Source organism: Pelophylax lessonae, assembly GCF_965119305.1.
Source record: "Pelophylax lessonae genome assembly, chromosome: 8".
NCBI classification, from domain to species: domain Eukaryota; kingdom Metazoa; phylum Chordata; class Amphibia; order Anura; family Ranidae; genus Pelophylax; species Pelophylax lessonae.
This window is the reverse complement of record NC_138775.1, coordinates 146,682,848-146,702,988: the sequence shown is the minus strand read 5'-3', so window position 1 is coordinate 146,702,988 and position 20,141 is coordinate 146,682,848. Positions and strand designations below refer to the sequence as shown.

The window sequence follows — 20,141 nt, the reverse complement described above, 5'->3', positions numbered from 1 at the left end:
TTTGTGATTTGTCAAAGGAACAGGTGCTCTCAATGGATGATTTTCCCTCTGTGTCAACAATGACCAGGACAAATTAGGGTGTTGAATTTCCTCAGAAGGGACAAAGACAGCAGCAAATAGTTGATAAAGGATCAAACCCTTTCCCACCCTATCCAAAACTAAGGAAATTGTTGCCTTTACATGCACTTTATCCACTTAAGCCCCGGAAGATTTTACCCCCTTCCTGACCAGGCCCTATTTTGCGATTCGGCACTGCGTGACTTTAACGGACAATTGCGCGGTCATACCTAAACGAAATTGATGTCCCTTTTTTCCCACAAACAGAGCTTTCTTTTGGTGGTATTTGATCACCGATGCGATTTTTAATTTTTGCGCTATAAACAAAAAAAGAGCGTACATTTTGCAAAAATAACAATATTTTTCAAATTTTTTTATATGAAATTCCCCCCCCAAAAAAATGTAAAAATCAAATTTTTTTTAACATTCTAGGCCAATTTGTTTTCTGCTACATATGTTTGGTAAAAAAATTCGCAATAAGCGTATTTTGATTGGTTTGCCCAAAAGTTATTGCGTTTACTAACTAAGGGAAAGATTTCTGTCATTTTTGGTGTTTTTTTTTTTAACGAGTAATGGCGGCAATCTGAGATTTTTTTTGCGGGACTGTGACAATGCGGCGGACAGATCGGACCCCTGACTAACATTTTTGACACTTTTGGGGGTACCAGTGACATTACTACAGTAATCAGTGCTATACATATGCACTGTTACTGTAAAAATGACACTGGCAGGGAAGGGGTTAACTTTATTGGTGATGCAGGGGTTAAGTCTGTCCCTAGGGGCGTGCTTCTAACTGTAAAGGGATGTGGCTAGTTGTGTAACAACAGAGACATACGATCCTACATAGCAGGACCGTATGATCTGTGTTCTTACACAGGGGAGAATGACAGGCGGCTTTGTTTACATCAGCCGCCTGCCTTTCTCCCTCTGCACCGGATGATTGCGAGTGACCGGCGGACATCGGGTCCGCCGGTCACACGCACGGGAATGTGCAGGAGTGAGCGGGGGTGGGAGTGCGCCTGCGGCGGTGCGCGCTCGTCCCCCTAGAGCCTCACAGGCTAGCGACGTAGTCCTGCGTCACTTTGCCTGCGAGGGGCTGACTGCCGCAGTAAATAGACTGTGGGCGGTCGGCAAGTGGTTAAGCTATTTCTGGTATATCATATACATTTTTTGATCATGATTTATCCAAAGCAATGAAACATAGGCATTACTTATGATTATGTATACTGTATTACAGCCAGGTCCATAAACATTGGGAAATTGACACAATTCTAATCTTTTTGGTTCTATACACCACCACAATGGATTTGAAATGAAACAAACAAGATGTGCTTTAACTGCAGACGCTCAGCTTTAATTTGAGGGTATTTACATCCAAATCAGGTGAACGGTGTAGGAATTACAACAGTTTGTATATGTGCCTTCCACTTTTTAAGGGACCAAAAGTAATGGGACAGATTAACAATCATAAATCAAACTTTCACTTTTTAATACTTGGTTGCAAATCCTTTGCAGTCAATTACAGCCTGAAGTCTGGAACGCATAGACATCACCAGACGCTGGGTTTCATCCCTGGTGATGCTCTGCCAGGCCTCTACTGCAAATGTCTTCAGTTCCTGCTTGTTCTTGGGGCATTTTCCCTTCAGTTTTATCTTCAGCAAGTGAAATGCATGCTCAATCGGATTCAGGTCAGGTGATTGACTTGGCCATTGCATAACATTCCACTTCTTTCCCTTAAAAAACTCTTTGGTTGCTTTCGCAGTATGTTTCGGGTCATTGTCCATCTGCACTGTGAAGCACCGTCCAATGATTTCTGAAGCATTTGGCTGAATATGAGCAGATAATATTGCTCGAAACACTTCAGAATTCACCCTGCTGCTTTTGTCAGCAGTCACATCATGGACACAGAGAGCAAGGTTCAGGAGCGAGTTAAAAACTCATACCTCCTGCACACATATTTCTGGTCAGTGACTCAAGTAGGTAGTGATTTCAGATTAAAGTACCACACCAAGAATTGATGGCCCAGGTAAATATTTATTCCATTATGAATTCACAATGTCTTATCCAAATTCATACAGAAATAAATATAAAAATATATACCTGGATAATTGATTCTTGGTGCAGGGCTCTAATCTCAGATCCATTTAGGCACAAGTCAAGGAAAGTGTGGAAATCCTTTAGCATGGGGAAGCTTCTAGCTCAGAATCTAGACACCCTGTCCAAAACCACAAATCCATATACCAGTAGGATAACCCTGGGGTTCAAATGCCAATATTTCTGCTTTTCCAAGTCAAATGGACAGCAAGACCAAGATCAGCATTACAGAAGTCTGCAACAAGTCAACAATAGCATATTTTATATTCCTAAGTTTACATGTTTCCTTTTGTCAGCTTGTTTCCAAGTGTCTGGTTCATAAGTGTCTGCTCTTAGTTTTCACACCGTGACCAACCCCCATTTTTTGGGGGTCCTAAAATATTCTGTAAGGATTGGCTTCACCATCTCTATAGAGGCCCCCATGTTATGTAATAAGGTTTGACCAGTGAAGCTTGGTAACTACACCAAAAGGATAAATTCCTGCTAGTAGAACCTTTAGGGTCACATTAAGATACACAAACCTCCCCAGCACAATTTAACAGCATTCTCTAGGAGCCTGGGCTTTAAAACCTGATCGTTGATCTTTCCCTTTGAAAGCAATCAGCCAATGAGTATTAGCTGCTATCATACAAATAAGCCAGGTGTTTACGCAAAAATTACAGATTTTGCTTTTTTTCACGTTGTCACAAGGTAAAATCACGAAAATACAAATGACTTCTCAATGGAAGAATTAGGAATAATAGTGAGGAGACCATGTTGTAAGAAGAACATAATTTATTTTACAAGATTTTGGACATGATTAGATAATGAATCAAGCAAAATACATACAAATTTAATCTATGGAGAATTTTGATAGTTTTTGCTTTTTACCGATTTTCCGGTATAACTTTGTTTCGAACGTGCTTTTCCAACTCTACAAGCTTCTTGTAAAACAAGTCACTGCTTTCCTCATCAAGATCCATCTGAGTTAGAAAAGAAGTGCAGCTGTTAGAATATAGGAAGGAGTGCTGTCATTCATTCAAACATTTACACACCTTTCAAAAAAATCCTTTTGCATACTGTAATTTAACACGTTTACAACGCTGAATTAAACAGGTTTCTGAAGGCAACCTAGTATACCAGTTTCTATGGTGCCTGAAGCTCCTCTGGGCAGAATTAGCACAAATGGTGCAACAGGGACTAAGCCTGACCATACATGAGTTATTTTGTTGTTCAACCAGCAGATTGAATGAAAGAAAATTACTCAATTCCCCCATTCATATACTCAATGTGGGTGGCGGAATCTTCCCGCCGTGCTATTGTATTCTAATGGCGGGGAGACTTCCTACACCACAATAGACTGATAAGCACCACTGGCTGCTGATTGAGAGAACATCTTCCAACTGGCTTGCTGTATACAAGTCGATCGATAGATTGAATTATGTAGAAACAGCCTGCCCACATATGGAACAAAATTCGGATGGTCTCTGCTGAACTGGCTGAATTTTGATCCATGTATGGCCAGCTTAAGGCAGGGGGACAGAACTAACATTACGTTCTATGGCTTGGTGCTTGTTTATGAACACTAAAGCCAAATTACCCATATTGTATTAAGAACATAAACACTGAACACAAACTTGGCAGTGAAGTTCTGGTTGGGTCTGTATCTGAGGTTTGTTTCAAAATTTACTTTTTTGATGAAGGGGCAAGTGAGAGCTGCACATAGTGAGAATGGAGCCCGGCACAGAAGCTTTGATTCTAAATAGTGACAGCGGGTTGCGGGGAGAAGATCCCTCCCTGCTGTCACAGGGGGAGAGGTGATCAAGGGGTGAGCACTGCAGCTAATGGAACATGTTAAACAAGAAAAAAATTTGGGGGAGCATACCCATGTATTTCTAAAGCTGGTGCAGCTATGAACCAAAAGATATGTATATTAAAAAAGAATAGCGCACACATGCAAAAGAATGTGTGCGCTATTCTTTTTTAATATAAATGGAACATGTTACATGTTACACCCTAAATACAAGTAACATATTTCAAAGGTGAACTTATCCTTAAATTGAACAGTCATTTATTATAAATTCAAGCCTTTTTTTCCACCTGAAATATACAACTTTCCATTTTCTACGGTAAATAGGGATTTCACGTTCTTTAGAGAAATGTAAAATACTAACCTTTAAAGGTTGAACATAACTGTTGCCTAATCCAGATGTGCAGCTGTGATATTTCGCCAGGGGGTTGAGAGATTCTGGTCTTTGGTTAAATAACCACAACTGAAAAAAAAAAACCATACAAAACAATTATGTTGACACTTTCAACAGGGAACATGTCAATGTTCACATTCTTGTAGAAGTGATCATTTCTACGAGGCAGTAAAGGCAACCCCCACCACCCCAGGTGGGGTCTGGGAGTCTAAGACATCCAAAAACGTCCTCAGGATGGATAGCACTGGGAAATCAGCAACTTCCATTCCCTGTTGTCAGATTACGATGACTGTGGTACGGAACAGAGCAGATCAGGGAATCTCTGTTCCCTAATCTGCTTGGGCTAAGTTTAAGAAGGATTTAGGGGGTCTAAAATAAATGCATCTAAAAAAAATGGGTAATTAAAAAAAATAAAAATAAATGTAGGACACACATGCATACGTAACCCTGCACTAGCCAGAGTAAAAGGAATAATTCAATCCGCAGAAGCTATAGTACAGCCTCGATGAATGAAGGAGGTGGGCAGAAAGGGTTGGCACAGTCAGGTAGCCTTGATAAAGCTCCCTCTGTTCTATTACACTGGAAGATTATTGTGGGGGCTTATCAGCCCGGACACAACAGTATAAGGGACACATGAAACTGATATAAAGTATTGTCCATCGTGCTCTTTTTTAAACTAAAATTATGTTTTAACCACTTCCATACCAGTCAAAATTCTGGCACTCCGCTCCTACACGTAAAAACCATAATTTTTTTGCTAGAAAATTACTCAGAACCCCTAAACATTATATATGATTTTTAGCAGAGGCCCTAGGTAATAAAATGGTGGTCATTACAACTTTTTATGTCACACGGTATTTGTGCAGCAATTTTTAAAATTAGCTTTTTTTGGGGGGAAAAAAAAAACAGTTTCACGAATTTAAAAAAAAAAAACTAAAGTTAGCCCAATTTTTTTGTATAATGTGAAAGATAATGTTACGCAGAGAAAATAGATACCTAGCATGTCACGCTTTAAAATTGCGCACACTTGTGGAATGGCGCCAAACCGGTACTTAAAAATCTCCATAGGCAACGCTTTCAAATTTTTTACAGGTTACCAGTTTAGAGATACAAAGGAGGTCTTGGGCTAGAATTGTTGCTCTCGCTCTAACGTTCGTGGAAATACCTCACGTGTGGTTTGAAAGCTGTTTTTATATGTGGGCACGACGTACATATGCGTTCACTTCTGCATGTGAGCACACAAAGACGGGCACTTTTTTTTTTACTGTTTATTTTATTTTTACACTTTCCCTTTTATTTTTTATTTATCACTTTTATTCCTAATACAAGGAATGTAAACAGTGCACGACAGAGCCTCTTTATGGAGAGATCTGGGGTCAATAAGACCTCAGATCTCTCCTACAAGCTGGAAAGCCTGATATAAAAAAAATAAAAAAAAGGATCTCGGCTATCCAGCCGAGATCACGGCAGTATTTACAACTGCCAGAGTCATAGAGACTGCCGGGGACCATCTGTTCTCTATGGTGTACTTCTCTTGCTCACTGATCGCACGGGTGAGTCGGTAGAAGCACTGGAGGGCAGCGGGAGGGGGGGGGGGGGGACGTGGTCTTTGTGAAGCTGAGTTTGTTATGGTAATAAAAAGTGCTTGTAGACCCCTCTTTTAAGGGGGTCACATTTGTTCTGATAAGCTGAGCATTTGAGTTGATGGTGTATGTTTGGCTCTCTTGAAAACTCTTGCTTCCATCATGGCTTGTGGGACTATTGATTTACATTTTTCCTCTTTTTTATCTGGACTCTTTCAGTATTTTTGATCACATATTTATAATCTTGTTATGCACTTTTAGTGAATTGATGTATAGTTTTAATTACAATTTAGGCACTAGAGCGCTGCACTATTGATTTTTATAATTTATTATGTGTTGTTGAGTATCAGGACACAGTGTACAGCTGCTATTTTCAAAATATTTAGCAGGTTCAGTACAATTTTTTGATATATATATATATATATATATATATATATATATATATAGTTACATAGTCAGGTTGCAAAAAGACACAAGTCCATCTGACTCAACCAATACTATATATATATATATATATATATATATATATATAGTATATAATATATATCTATATATATCTATATAGCTATATATAGATATATATATATATATACACAAGAAACAAGCATATGTGCACATATAGGGAATTTTGTTGTAGATTACAGCAGCCTAAAGAACAATTTATTTAGGTCCTTGTCTTACTTACCAGAGCCTCTGCTCCATTATACGGTGAAATAGTGAAAGAATTTGTAAACACGCGGATCTGCATAAATAAAAAATAAAGTTCTATTAGGTGATACAATGCTTCCAGTTTGATTTCTACACACACGTGATGTTTTGCTATAACAGAAAGTTACCATGAATGAGTCTAGGCTATGATGGGTTCTGTTACTATTGAAAGTATTTAACTACAGTGCACAACTAGAGGTTAACAGTTCTACACATTGCAGAAACAGTAATCAGCACTTAGCCCTAATATCCAGACAAAACTAATTTAACCTCTTCAATACAGGGCACTTTCACCCCCTTCCTGCCCAGGCCAATTTTCAGCTTTTAGCGCTGTTGCATTTTGAATGACAATTGCGCGGTCATGCAACACTGTATCTAAACCAAATTTATGTAATTTTTTTCCCACAAATAGAGCTTTCTTTTGGTGGTATTTGATCACCGCAAGGTTTTTTCTTTTTTGCTACACAAATAAAAAAAGACCGAAAAGTTTGAAAAAAAAGAACGTTTTTTTGTTTATGTTATAACATTTTGTAAATAGATATGTTTTTTCCGGCACTGATGAGGCCGCACTGACAGGCACTGATGAGGAGGCACTGATATGCAGCACTGATGGGCACTGATATGCAGCATTGGTGGGCACTGATAGGCAGCACTGATAGGCGGCACTGATGAGCACTGATAGGCGGCACTGATGGGCAATAATGGGCACTGGTGGGGGGCACTGATAGATGGCAATGATGGGGGGCACTGACAGATGGCAATCATGGGCAGCTCTGATGAGGAGGGCACTGAAAAAGGTCCCTGAGCCCTGATGGGCATCCCTGGTGGCCATCCCTGGTCGCCATGGGTGGGCAATCACTGGTGGCTCTAGTGGCATCCCTCCAAGGGTCTGCACTGGTAATCAATGCTCTGATTACCAGCACCGACCCCCCACACCCCCCCCCCCCCCCGTCAGGAGAGCCGCCGATCGGTTCTCCTCTACTCAAACTCCTACTGCACGAACTGAGGAAACCCGATCAACGGCACTTCCTATTTACTATGTGACCAGCTGTGATTGGACACTGCTGGTCACATGGTAAAAAGCCTACGTCATTAGGCTCTTTACCGGGATCAGACATGCGGTGTGTCAAGAGTGACACACCGCATCTCTGATCGCCGCTCCGCTCATATGACGGCCAGTCAGAATAGAGCAACCACTTCCCGGCCGTCATTTTGCTATATGGCAAGCGGGATGTGAATAAGTACATAAACGGGGGTCTCATTCTTCCACTAGGTGGAAATATATAGGGTCTCAGTATGCCACCAGGTGGAAATATATGGGTCTCAGTATACCACCAGCAAGGAAAATGTCTCTGAAAAAACTTGATTGGTATGTCCCCAGACATCCTCTATTCTCTACACCCCCTCCCTTGTTCAGTTAATACCTTCCCAATTCTTCCAATACCATCTCTATGCTGATGACACCAAAATCCATCTCTCTGCTCTTCAGCTCACCCCTTCATTTATCTTGCACATCACTATTTTACTGACAGATATACCAGTATGGATCTCCCAAGACTTCCTAAAACTGAGCTCATATTTTCTTCCCCTGTGACCCCTTCCCTGACTTTTCTATCAAGATCAATATCAAAACTGTACTCCTCTCATTCATTTCACGGTGTAAGGCGTAATCCTAAATTTTGACTTCTCCTTTCTGCCCCGAATACAATCGCTGTCCTAATCTTGCCACTTTTACCTCTGTAACATTTCCTAAACATGCCCCTTCTTAACCAATGACACCACCAATCTCCTTATTCACTTCCTCATTATCTTTTGCCTAGATAATTGCAACTTGATTGGCCAAACAGAACTATCCCCTGCAAAATAATAGCATAATGTGCTAGTACACATCACATATTATGAAATACTTATCTTAAAAACGAAGCCCTCTAGCGGCACACTGTCACCACTGAGAGCGCAGTTCGCTGGCCCTGGCTTTGTGAGTGGCCGGACCCACGATTACGTCATTGCCATGCATGCGCGGGAGGCCTTGCTTACGGCGCAGTGTTCTGACCTTCAGATCGCATGCGATGGCGACGTCACCGGCGGCATCCAGTGTAAATATCTCCTAAACCGTGATCCAACAACTTTCCCTTTAATCAGTACAATTGTCGCCCGAAAATACAATATAAAACATTACATCACTTCCGAATATTTTTTCTGTGAGAATTTTAGTAACCTCTTTTATTTTCTTTTAGGAGACTAGCATACCCAAAAAAAACGGACCATCTTTTGTCCAATAATCTCGTGTTTACCAGGCATACGGCACACAAAAAGCAAATCTGTTCCATCAAACCTTCAACCCCACAATCACCATGTGAGTGTTTCCATTACACAGTTTAAAGCAATCCTTTTGGAATCTTAAAGTGGCCCTTCAGGCATCTCCACACTTAATCCCAGAGCTTTTATTATGCAGCTCAAGGTGCTCAATACATAGATCATACAGCAACACTGTACCTTTAAAGCTGTGTAAGGAGAGTGTGTATTGTTAGTGTGTTTCCAAGGAACAAAGTTAAATGTACATTATACAAGCTTATGTTTATTTTACTCACCAGCCACATAATAGGCATGATTAAAGTCCAAAAGAATGAAGGCAAGATCCCATATGTAAGATTTGTCATAACAAGTCCAGGACACACCACACTAGAATAAATGCCCTGCACAGAAGAAGAATATTATAAAAAATGTGCGGAAAAAATAAAATGTAATTAAAAAAAAAAAAAAAGTGTATGTCAGAGCAAAAAATATTCCCCATATTTTATCCATTTAAACATCCTGAAAATACAGAAAATTACTTGTTGATTTGCCAGAAAGGAACTTAACTCATAATTCCTGTTTTGGGCAGACAGCATATTTGTGGTGTCAGCCCTGCCTAGTTGGGTGATGCTTCCCCTTATCGTGTTCTCTGCAACACAAAATTTCGAATTGCTCTCTAGTCCCAAGATACAAACAGGAAAGGCTAATTAGGCTTCTTGAGATAACACAGGAATTTTTCAAAGGATAGCTCTGAATTTCTGATATGATCAACAGGTATTTGTTAAACTTATTGAAGAGATATAACAAAAACTTTCAATTGTATGTTTAGCATAGCAAAGAGGGAGCAATTTAGTACATTGTTACAGTTAAAATACACTTTAACATACATTCCAGTTCTAAGAAATACAAAATTCAAAATAAAAAAAAAACTCAACATGGTGGTACATCATATTAGGCACACTATTTATTACACTGTAATGAATCCTTGTGGACAAAGGGGTGGGAGAACACGCATGAGAACCAGAAAAGGGCTCTGTGCAGAAGTAGCAATAAAGTGTGTGACCAGAGGTGTGATGTAACAGCTGGTCATCCATCTGAGGCTAAACCTCTGAGTAGTTGCGTTTTTGCACTAAGTTTGGAAAGTTTACACTGCAAAGTGAATATATTCATAACATAGTCTCATTTTTACAGTAACAGTCAAATATACAGGGAGATCCTTTCATACCTATTCATGACAATGGACTGTATAAAAAGTCCAGGCTTCACTTATCATGGTGGGTAAACCCCTGAGGGAGTCTCCAGGGACTGGGTACCATAGTGATGAACTGGCCCTGGACCTGTATAGCATCCTGTGGCTGATTCAATGCTTTGCTCCACGTATCTAGGTGAGCACCAATGAAGAATCCAGTGCCCAAAGCAATATTCCAGGCCGTTCCCACAGTGTGGGGTCTGGGTACGGCTGTTTTGAGAGCCTGCAATGATTATTCAGTCTACATAATCATTACCAAGGGTGCCATTTATGAAAAGTTTGAATGTCATACACATTCCTGCAGGCAGCACAAATGTTGGCCTTAAAGTGTTACTAAACCCACAACAATAAAATCAGTCTGTATATGCAGTAAAGCAGTGTTTCTCACCCTTTTTTCAGTCAAGGCACCCTTTAAAATTATAGACAATCTCAAGGCACCCTTTAAAATTATGGACAGTCACGAGGCACCCCATTCCAAAATGTTAATAAAAAATATTCTAATAGTTTTACACAATGCAGCAACATCCACAAGTAGGACACCCAACGTTAGAGGTGATTTTTTTGTACCAAAGCAAATACACTTTTGCACACCGGCACTGACTAGTTTTCCAATGTTTCTCTTCTCCCTTAATTTCTCTCCATCAGTCAGCTAATGAGACCCCAGTGCTGAGGGAGAGAGGCAGAGGGGGATCAAACAAGGATGCTGTGAAGGAAAGTCGTAATGGTGCATAATGAATATCGGTAGCGTTGTGTAACTAAAAGGTAGGCTGCATCCACCTTCACCTGTACAGTTTTTGATCAATTTCTCGGCATTTCGCAAAGGCACCCTGGTTGAAAAAGGCTGCAGTAAAGCATGCTTGTTATACTCACCATGGAACCTAAGGGGTTAATCCTCTGTATCGTGCATAAAGGCAGTATGGTCCTGTCTTTCTGATACTCCCCTTTTTTAAGTGGCTCCAACCCATCTTGTGATAGAACAGAGCATTAGGAGTTAGGCTGCACATGCTCAGTTTAGTGTGTATTGTAGAGAGTTGTTTTTTTTTTTTTTTTTCTGGGGAGAGTGCATGTGATCAGCACAGGGCCAATCAGCACTGTCTGGACAGAGGATCAGGGGAGAAAGAAAACTCCTCCTACAAGCTTAACCAGACACTAACACAAATCACAAGGCTGCTATATGCTGTTGATAAAAAAATGTATTTTGTTTATATTTACTAAAATACAGTGCATCCAAAAGTATTTACAGTGCTTCATTTTTTTCTACATTTTGTTGTTACAGCCTTATTCTAAAATTGATTAAATTCATTTTTTTCTTCAAAATTCTACAAACAACACCCCATAATGACAATGTGAAAGAAGTTTGTTTGAACTCTTTGCAAAATTATTAAAAATAATCGAAAAAAATCCCATGTAAATAAGTATTCACAGACTTTGCTCAATACTTTGTTGAAGCACCTTTGACACCAACTACAGCCTCAAGTGTTTTTGAGTATAATGCTACAAGCTTGGCACACCTATTTTTTGGCATTGTCTCCCATTCTTCTTTGCAGGACCTCTCAAGCTCCATCAGGTTGGATGGGGAGTGTCAGTGCACAGCCATTTTCAGATCTCTCCAGAGATGTTCAATCGAATTTAAATCTGGGCTCTGGCTGGGCCACTCAAGGACATTCACAGAGTTGTCCCATAGCCACTCCTTTGTTATCTTGGCTGTGTGCTTCGGGTCGTTGTCCTGTTGGAAGATGAACCTTCACCCCAGTCTGAGGTCCAGAGAGCTCTGGAGCAGGTTTTCATCAAGGATATCTCTGTACATTGCTGCATTCATCTTTCCTTGAATCCTGACTAGTCTCCCAGTTTCTGCTGCTGAAAAACATCCCAACAACATGATGCTACCACCACCACCATCCTTTGCTGTAGGGATAGCATTGGCCAGGTGATGAGCGGTGCCTGGTTTCCTCCAGACATGACGCTTGCCATTTAGGCCAAAGAGTTCAATCTTTGTTTCATCAGACCAGAGAATTTTGTTTCTCATGGTTTGAGAGTCCTTCAGGTGCCTTTTGGCAAACTCCAGACGGGCTGTTATGTGTCTTTTACTGAGGGGTGACTTCTGTCTGGCAACTCTACCATTAAGGCCTGATTGGTGGAGTGCTGCAGAGATGGTTGTTCTTCTGGAAGGTTCTCCTCTCTCCACAGTAAAATGCTGGAGCTCTGTCAGAGTGACCATCAGGTTCTTGGTCACCTCCCTGACCAACGCCCTTCTCCTCCGATCAATTAGTTTGGCCAGGTGGCTCGCTCTAGGAAGAGTCCTGGTGGTTCCAAACCTCTTCCATTTACGGAAGATGGAGGCCACTGTGCTCATTGGGACATTCAATGCAGAAGTTTTCTTTACCCTTTCCACTGATCTGTGGCTCGATACAATCCTGTCTCGGAGGTCTACAGACAATTCCTTGGACTTCATTGCTTGGTTTGTCCTCTAACATGCACTGTTAACTGTGGGACCTTATATAGACATGTGCGTGCCTTTCCAAATCATGTCCAATCAACTGAATTTACCACAGGTGGACTCCAATCAAGTTGCAGAAACATCTCAAGGATGATCAGTGGAAACAGGATGCACCTGAGCTTAATTGTGAGTGTCATGGAAAAGGCTGTGAATACTTATGTACATGTTATTTTTTAGTTTTTCATTTTTAACAAATTTTTTAAGATTTCAAACTTAATTCTTTCACAATGTCATTATGGGGTATTGTTTGTAAAATTTTGAGGAAAATAATGAATTTAATCCATTTTGGAATAAGGCTGTAACATAACAAAATGTGGAAAAAGTGAAGTGCTGTGAATACATTCCGGATGCACTGTAATTACATTTTCATGTTCTGTGTACCGTGGGAGACCAGATATACTGAATGAAGGTTCTGGGTTTAGTAACACTTTAACCGCTTCCATACAGAGCAGTTAGACACCCTTCCTGCCCAGACCAATTTTCAGCTTTCAGCACTCTCACACTTTGAATGACAATTGCTCAGTCATGCTACACTATAACCAAACAAAATTTTTATCATTTTTTTCACACAAATAGAGCTTTCTTTTGGTGGTATTTGATCACAACTGGGGTTTTTTTTTTTCGTGATATATGCAAAAAAAGAGCAAAAATTTTGAAAAAAAAAAACACTTTTTTTAGTTTCAATTATGAAATTTTGCAAAAAATAAATTTTTCTTCATACATTTGGGCCAAAATGTATACTGCTACATGTCTCTGGTAAAATTAACCCAAATTAGTGTATATTATTTCGTCTGTGTGAAAGTTATTGAGTCTAAAAGCTATGGTACCAATTACTGAAAATTGATCACACCAGATGTACTGACTGCCTATCTCCTTTCTTGAGGCCCTGAAATGTCAGGACAGTACAAATACCGACCAAATGACCCATTTTTGTAAAGTAGACAGTCCAAGGTATTTAGTAAGAGGCATGGTGAGTTTTTTGAAGTTGTAATTTTTTCCCACAATTCTTGGGAAAATGAAGAAAAAATTTTTTTTTCTTTTTTTTCCCACAAAGTTGTCAATTTATAAGCTATTTCTAACACATAGCATGTACACAGCAAAAATTACACCCAAAAATACATTCTGCTACTCCTTCCGAGTATGGCGATACCACATGTGTGAGACTTTTACACAGCCTGGCCACAAAAAGAGACTTCACGTCCAAGAAGCACATTCAGGCGTTCTAGGAGCATAAATACACATAAAACTTTCTTACTACCTATCACACTTTTCAAGGCCCTAGAGCACCAATACAATGGAAAAGTCCACAAAATGACCCCATTTTGGAAAGCAAACACTCCAACGTATATTCTATGAGGCATTATGGGTCGTTTGAACATATCATTTTTTTCCACAGGTTTTTGGAAAATGTGGGAAAAAAATGAAAACTTTTTTTTTTTACACAAAGTTGTCAATTTATAGGATATTCCTAACACATAGCATGTACACAGCAAAAATGACACCCCAAAATACATTCTGCCACTCCTCCTGAGTATGGCAATACCACATGTGTGAGACTTTTTCACAGCCTAGCCATATAGAGGGGCCTAACATCCAAGGAGCATCATCATGCATCCTAGCCACTTGCCTAGGCCTATTTTTGACATTTGGTGTTTACAAGCTAAAATCAGTTGTTTTGCTAGAAAACTGCTAAGAACCCCCAAACATTATATATTTTTTTTTAGCAGAGACCCTAGAGAATAAAATGGAGATTATTGCAATATTTTTTATCACACCGTATTTGCGTAGCGGTCTTCCAAACGCAATTTTTTTGGAAAAAATTCACTTTTTTTAATTAAAAAATAAGAAACCAGTAAAGTTAGCCCAATTTTTTTCCATAATGTGAAAGATAATGTTACGCCGAGTAAATAGATACCCAACATGTCATGTTTCAAAATTGCGCACGCTCCGTTTGTCACGGAATGGTGACAAACTTTGGTACTTAAAAATCCCCATAGGCGACAATTTAAAAATTTCTACAGGTTGCCATCTTTGAGTTACAGAGGAGGTCTAGGGCTCAAATTATTCCCCTTGCTCTAACGATCGCGGCGATACCTCACATGTGTGGTTTGAACACCGTTTACATATGTGGGCGGGGTTTCTGTATGCATTCGCTTCTGCGCGCGAGCTAACGGGGACAGGGCGCTTTAATTTTTTTTTTTTTTTTTACTATTTATTTTATTCATTATTTTTTATTTTTACACCGTTTAAAAAAAAAAAAAAAAATTGATCATTTTTATTTCTATTAAAAGAAATGTAAATATTCCTCGTAATAGAAATAGGCACGACAGGACCTCTTTTTTGTGAGATCTGGGGTCAAAAAGTCCTCAGATCTCACAAGTACACTAAAAGATAGAAAAAAAAAAAAAATTATAATAATTATAATATAAAATGAAAAAAAAAAAAAAAAGGACCTTTAAACCAGTTGCTAGGCAACAACATTTTCCGTAGCTCCGGTCCTCCAAGACCATAGAGTCAAGTGAGGGCAAGCTTGCCCTCACTCGACATCCTGTCTGTGAGGATTCGGGACCGGAGTACCGGTCATCAGAGTGCCCCAGAGTACCTGAGTACCTGTCATCAGAGTGCCCGAATACCTGTCACCAGCCCATCAGAGTACCCAAGTACCTGTCATCTGAGTACCTGATGGGCTGATGACAGGTACTCGGGTACTTTGATGGGCTAGTGACAGGTGCTCTTTATTGGGGGGGGGGGCAATCAGTGTGTTTAGGGTGCACTGTAGTTGGTAACTAGCTGTTACCACACTCTCTTCCTCACACAGGATCAGTGTGTGAGGAGGAGAACACGGTGACAGCTAGTTACCGTGTTCTCTGTTGACATTTGTGACCGGCTGTGATTGGACACAGCCGGTCACGTGGTAAAGAGCCAATTTCATTGGCTCTTTACCTAGATCGGGGATCGACTCTGTCCGAGGGACGAGCCTCGTCCCCGATCGCTGCTCTGCGCGCCCCCGGGGGCGCGCATTGCAGAGAGAACGAGCGGCTCGTGCTGGAGCCGCTCATGTGATCGGCTGTGATTGACACAGCCGATCACATGGTAAACAGCCAATTTCTATTGGCTGTTTACCTTGATCAGGGATGGGCTATGTCCGAGGGACGAGCCTCAACCCCGATCGCGCCGCTGCGCGCCGCCGGGGGCGCGCAGTAGCAGCTAGAACGGGCCGACGTCATATGACGGCGGCCCGGATCTAGACAACCACTTTGCCGACGTCATTTTACATGACTCGGTATGGAAGTGGTTAAAGTGATTGTAAAGCAAATTTTTTTAAATATAAAATATTAAATATATTTAGATCAGGCTCAGGTAAGTATACAGAGGGGGTGAGGGGTGCAATATAAACCGATATTTTACCTTAAAGTAGTTGTAAACCTCAGACATTAAATATGAACAAAACATATCCTTCTATAGCGTGTACTTGTCTCAATTAAGAGTACTAAGTCTCATTTCTAACTTTGGCTTTACTCCTCTAATATCGGCATGAATCACTTCGGACAATTTTTCCTGACACCAAGAGAAAAATGGTGACAGGGGAAGGAGCTCCAGCAGATTGACAGCCTCAGCTCTATTCCTGTAAACCGTGTGAAGGGGTGTGTGAATTCCCCCCAATCAGCTCTCTGACCTCTCCTCGCTGAGCTCTGCAGAGTGTAATGTCAGCCCCCCCCCCTTTTTTTTTTTCTTTCAGAAAAGCTTATAAGTTCATCACTTTAAACAGAAGTAGAGGAGAGAAGACTACAGATACACAACTTATGTTGGAGGATTTGTTTAATCTTTGTGTTTCACCTAATAATAACCACTTCACTGGGCATATGTAAGGGTTTACAACAACTTTAATAGAACCACTTTAAAGGCTAAGTTCACCTTTTCAGGCAGAATTTCACTTTTCATAACAGAGCCTTTTGAAATTCCCTTTTTAGCCAGGTAATCTCTACTCCTCTACAGGGAACAAAGCCTTGCTCTGCCACTGAGCGTGGGGGCTTCAGGAGAGCTATACAGATGAGGGGGGAAAGGGACACCCGCCTAGCCAATCAGATCAGCCCATACAAACACTAGCGATCAATGAGATGACAGATGTCACGCCAAATCACCCTCACATCCTAGCCAGGTAATCTCAATGTTCTTATCTCTCACTTACCTTATCCACAAAGTGTCATGTTTCTGAGTTTTAAAACTTTCTTTCTGGTTACATCACGTCCTGTAGGTCAGCTCCCATTATTCTCTATGTTTTTGCATCACAGAAAAGGGTGTGATAGGGTGTGAATCACCAGTCTGGACCACACCTCCCACATTACTATACCCACCACCTACTTCTTCCCTTAAGGTGACAATCGCATTATACAATCTACTTTAGATTTATTTATTTCAGGTACTTGTATAGCGCTGTCAATTTACGCAGCGCTTTAAATATACATTACACATTCACATCAGTCCCTGCCCTCAAGGAGCGTACAATCTAAGGTCCCTAACTCACATACATAGTAGGGCCAATTTTATACAGGATCCAATTAACCTACCAGCATGTCTTTGGAGTGTGGGAGGAAACCGGAGTACCCAGAGGAAACCCACGCAGGCACAGGGAGAACATGCAAACTCCAGGCAGGTAGTGTCATGGTTGGGATTCGAACCATCGACCCTCTTGCTGCTAGGTGAAAGTGCTAACCACTACACCACTGATAAACCATGTGTAGTGCAAGGACCTGCCCGATTTGATACAAATTGATAGATTGTTCATGTGGGTCCTCCTGTTCCATAGTTCTAGCAAATCATTTAAATAGGCTTCCCTATGTGCAACAATTACCCGAAAAAAGCTCCAGAACTTTTTTTAGAGTAGAGCATGGTGTGTTTTTTTACCGCGCTGTTTAGTGAGTTTCTAAAAAGCAAGGCAAAGTTTGCATTTTCTGTGCGGTTTGCCATGCTTTGGAAACACACAAATGTGAATGGAGCCTAACAGTTGTTGTGTAAATGCACCAATTTCAGGCCCCATTCACACCTAGTGTAGTGGGGGGCACACTTTTTATGCTCGTTTTTCCTGTGACACGCATAGGGCAGCCCCTTGATTTTAATCAGCTGTCCTACACATGGCAAAGTAGCTGATGGGATATTTTGGTATGGTGCGAGTTGCGAGGTTTTTTACTGTGTGTTTTGCTGCATTTGTCACCTGTTTCTTCATGTGGCAAAATGTGTGTTTGGTGTGCCGTTAACAATTAACCACTTAAGGACCGGGCCTATTTCTGATACTTGTTGTTTACAAGTTAAAATCAGTATTTTTTTGCTAGAAAATTACTTAGAACCTCCAAACATTATATATTTTTTTTAAGCAGAGATCCTAGAGAATAAAATGGAGATCGTTGCAATACTTCATGTCACACCGTATTTGTGCAGCGGTCATACAAACATAATTGTTTTGGAAAAAAATACACTTTTTTGAATTAAAAAATAAGAAAACAGTTAAGTTAGCCCAATTGTTTTCTATAATGTGAAAGATAATGTTGCGTTGAGTAAATAGATACCCAACATGTCATGCTTCAAAATTGCACACGCTCGTGGAATGGTGACAAACATTGGTACTTAAAAAGCTCCATAGGCGACGCTTTAAAGATTTCTACAGGTTACTAGTTTAGAGTTACAGAGGAGGTCTAGGGGATCAGGGGAATAAGATTATAAATACAGGGTTTAGGAATGCGTCACTCTTTAATCCCCCAGGAGCTCTGAGTTCTAATTTAATAGTGTTTAAGAATTTAATGCTGAAAGATCTAGAGACTGCTACTTTTCAAAATAGATCCAATACATTTTTACAGGATGGTGTAAATTATAAAGATTTGATTGTTCAACCTACTAATAAGGGTGGTGGGATGGTCCTGTCTTATAAGCAGGACTATCTGGCTGAAATAAATAATCTTCTGTCAGATAAAAAAACCTATGAAGTACTCAAAAGGGAGTACTTATATAATAAGTATATATATATATATATATATATATATATATATATATATATATATATATATATATATATATATAAAAAGTATTAAAAAATGCTCAATTAAATCATACGAGGATATAAGGAGGGGATTATTAACATTATCTAACCACTGGGACAGCGCACTATTGTTTGTATAAGAGTTGCGGTCATGTGCATTGCACTATGCACGCTACATATCCCATAGTCCAAAGTCCACATTTCCTAGACCAGTGATGGCACCCTACACTGCAGAGTGCATGAGCATCATGGTAAATGTACAAGGCAGTTTCAAAACATCTGGGGTGCCAAGGTTCGCCATCACTGCCCTAGACCATCTCAGAAGCAAGCAAGAGAAGGTCTATGTTTCTACTCACAGTGGGACCATGGAGTAGAACCCTGCACTCTAATAGAAAGTTGGATCACAGCGGCAAAAGAAAAAAAAAAGGAATCTGGAGATTTGGAGGAGGCTGGGAGCAATAGAGGATACATGTTTGCGTTTGAGTTAAAGTGTCATTAAACCCATTTACGCAATTTTATATTTTCCTGCTGGAAAAATGACAATAAAATCAATATTATCTATATTATGTTTCAATATTTAGTGTAAATACCTTTTTTCTGATGCTTTATCCTGCGGTCACATGACACAATCTACTTGCTCCACACCTTACTGAGAGAACAGTGGGCTGAGCAAGTACAGTCCTGTGATGCAGCCACAAGGTGTCACTGCAAGAGGTGGACTTTCTCCTCCTGTGGCCACACAGAGCCAATTGGCACTGCCGCGGCCCCTTGTGTATGAATTATGTCTGTATACACAAAAATAAATCCTATGGAGCATACTGCTCCTATGTTTGCATAAATAATTAACAGACAGGGCCACTGTGGGAGTTCAGTGAGAAGCACAGGCGCCTTCTAAGTGCAGCTGTTAGACAGTATTTATTTAAAAATGAAAGAGGAACTACTCACAAATGTGCCAAAAAACAAGCATGTAGCTCATGGCACTGGGTAGGATTGTCCTCAGCAGCATGGTCTGGGGGATCCACAAGGGATGTGATCATTTGTCAGGTATGGCTGGAGGCCTGTGGATGCCAACGCTTCTTGCTCCCTGGAACGAACTGGCAGAGTGGGGATGACGTCACTTCCCAGGTGCGGCGCGGGGACATGGCGGCGGCGCGTTTGCAGAGCATGAGCTTCTTTTTCAGGCCATGATGGCACCATATTGGAAGTAGACTATATAAGGGCACAGCCACGGCAGTAGTCAGTAAAACTCAGCCCCAGTCTATCACATTTTCATTAACATTTCTTAGGCTAAAAAACTTGCTAATGACAGATACAAGGTTTACATGGTAATATGTTATAAAAAGCAGTATATGATGTAGAAGTGTTTGATGTAATACATCAAAAATTGTACTGATCTATTATAAAAATAAAAATAACACTGGCTGTACTATGTAACAAATAAAAG

At 40.4% G+C, this 20,141-nt stretch overlaps 1 protein-coding gene across 1 annotated transcript in view; it reads right to left on the bottom strand.

Annotated features, from left to right (window-relative positions):
* Positions 1–2,914: 2,914 nt before the first annotated feature.
* HSD17B7 (hydroxysteroid 17-beta dehydrogenase 7) overlaps positions 2,915–20,141 on the bottom strand; it is a 51,107-nt gene continuing 33,880 nt past the window's right edge. Inside the window, exons 6-9 of the mRNA XM_082266089.1 lie at positions 9,217–9,321; positions 6,603–6,659; positions 4,305–4,403; positions 2,915–3,113 (exon numbers count right to left, since the gene is read on the bottom strand). Coding sequence (XP_082122215.1) covers positions 3,018–3,113; positions 4,305–4,403; positions 6,603–6,659; positions 9,217–9,321 — 357 coding nt within the window. The 3' untranslated portion in view covers positions 2,915–3,017. The remainder of the gene's footprint in view (positions 3,114–4,304; positions 4,404–6,602; positions 6,660–9,216; positions 9,322–20,141) is intronic.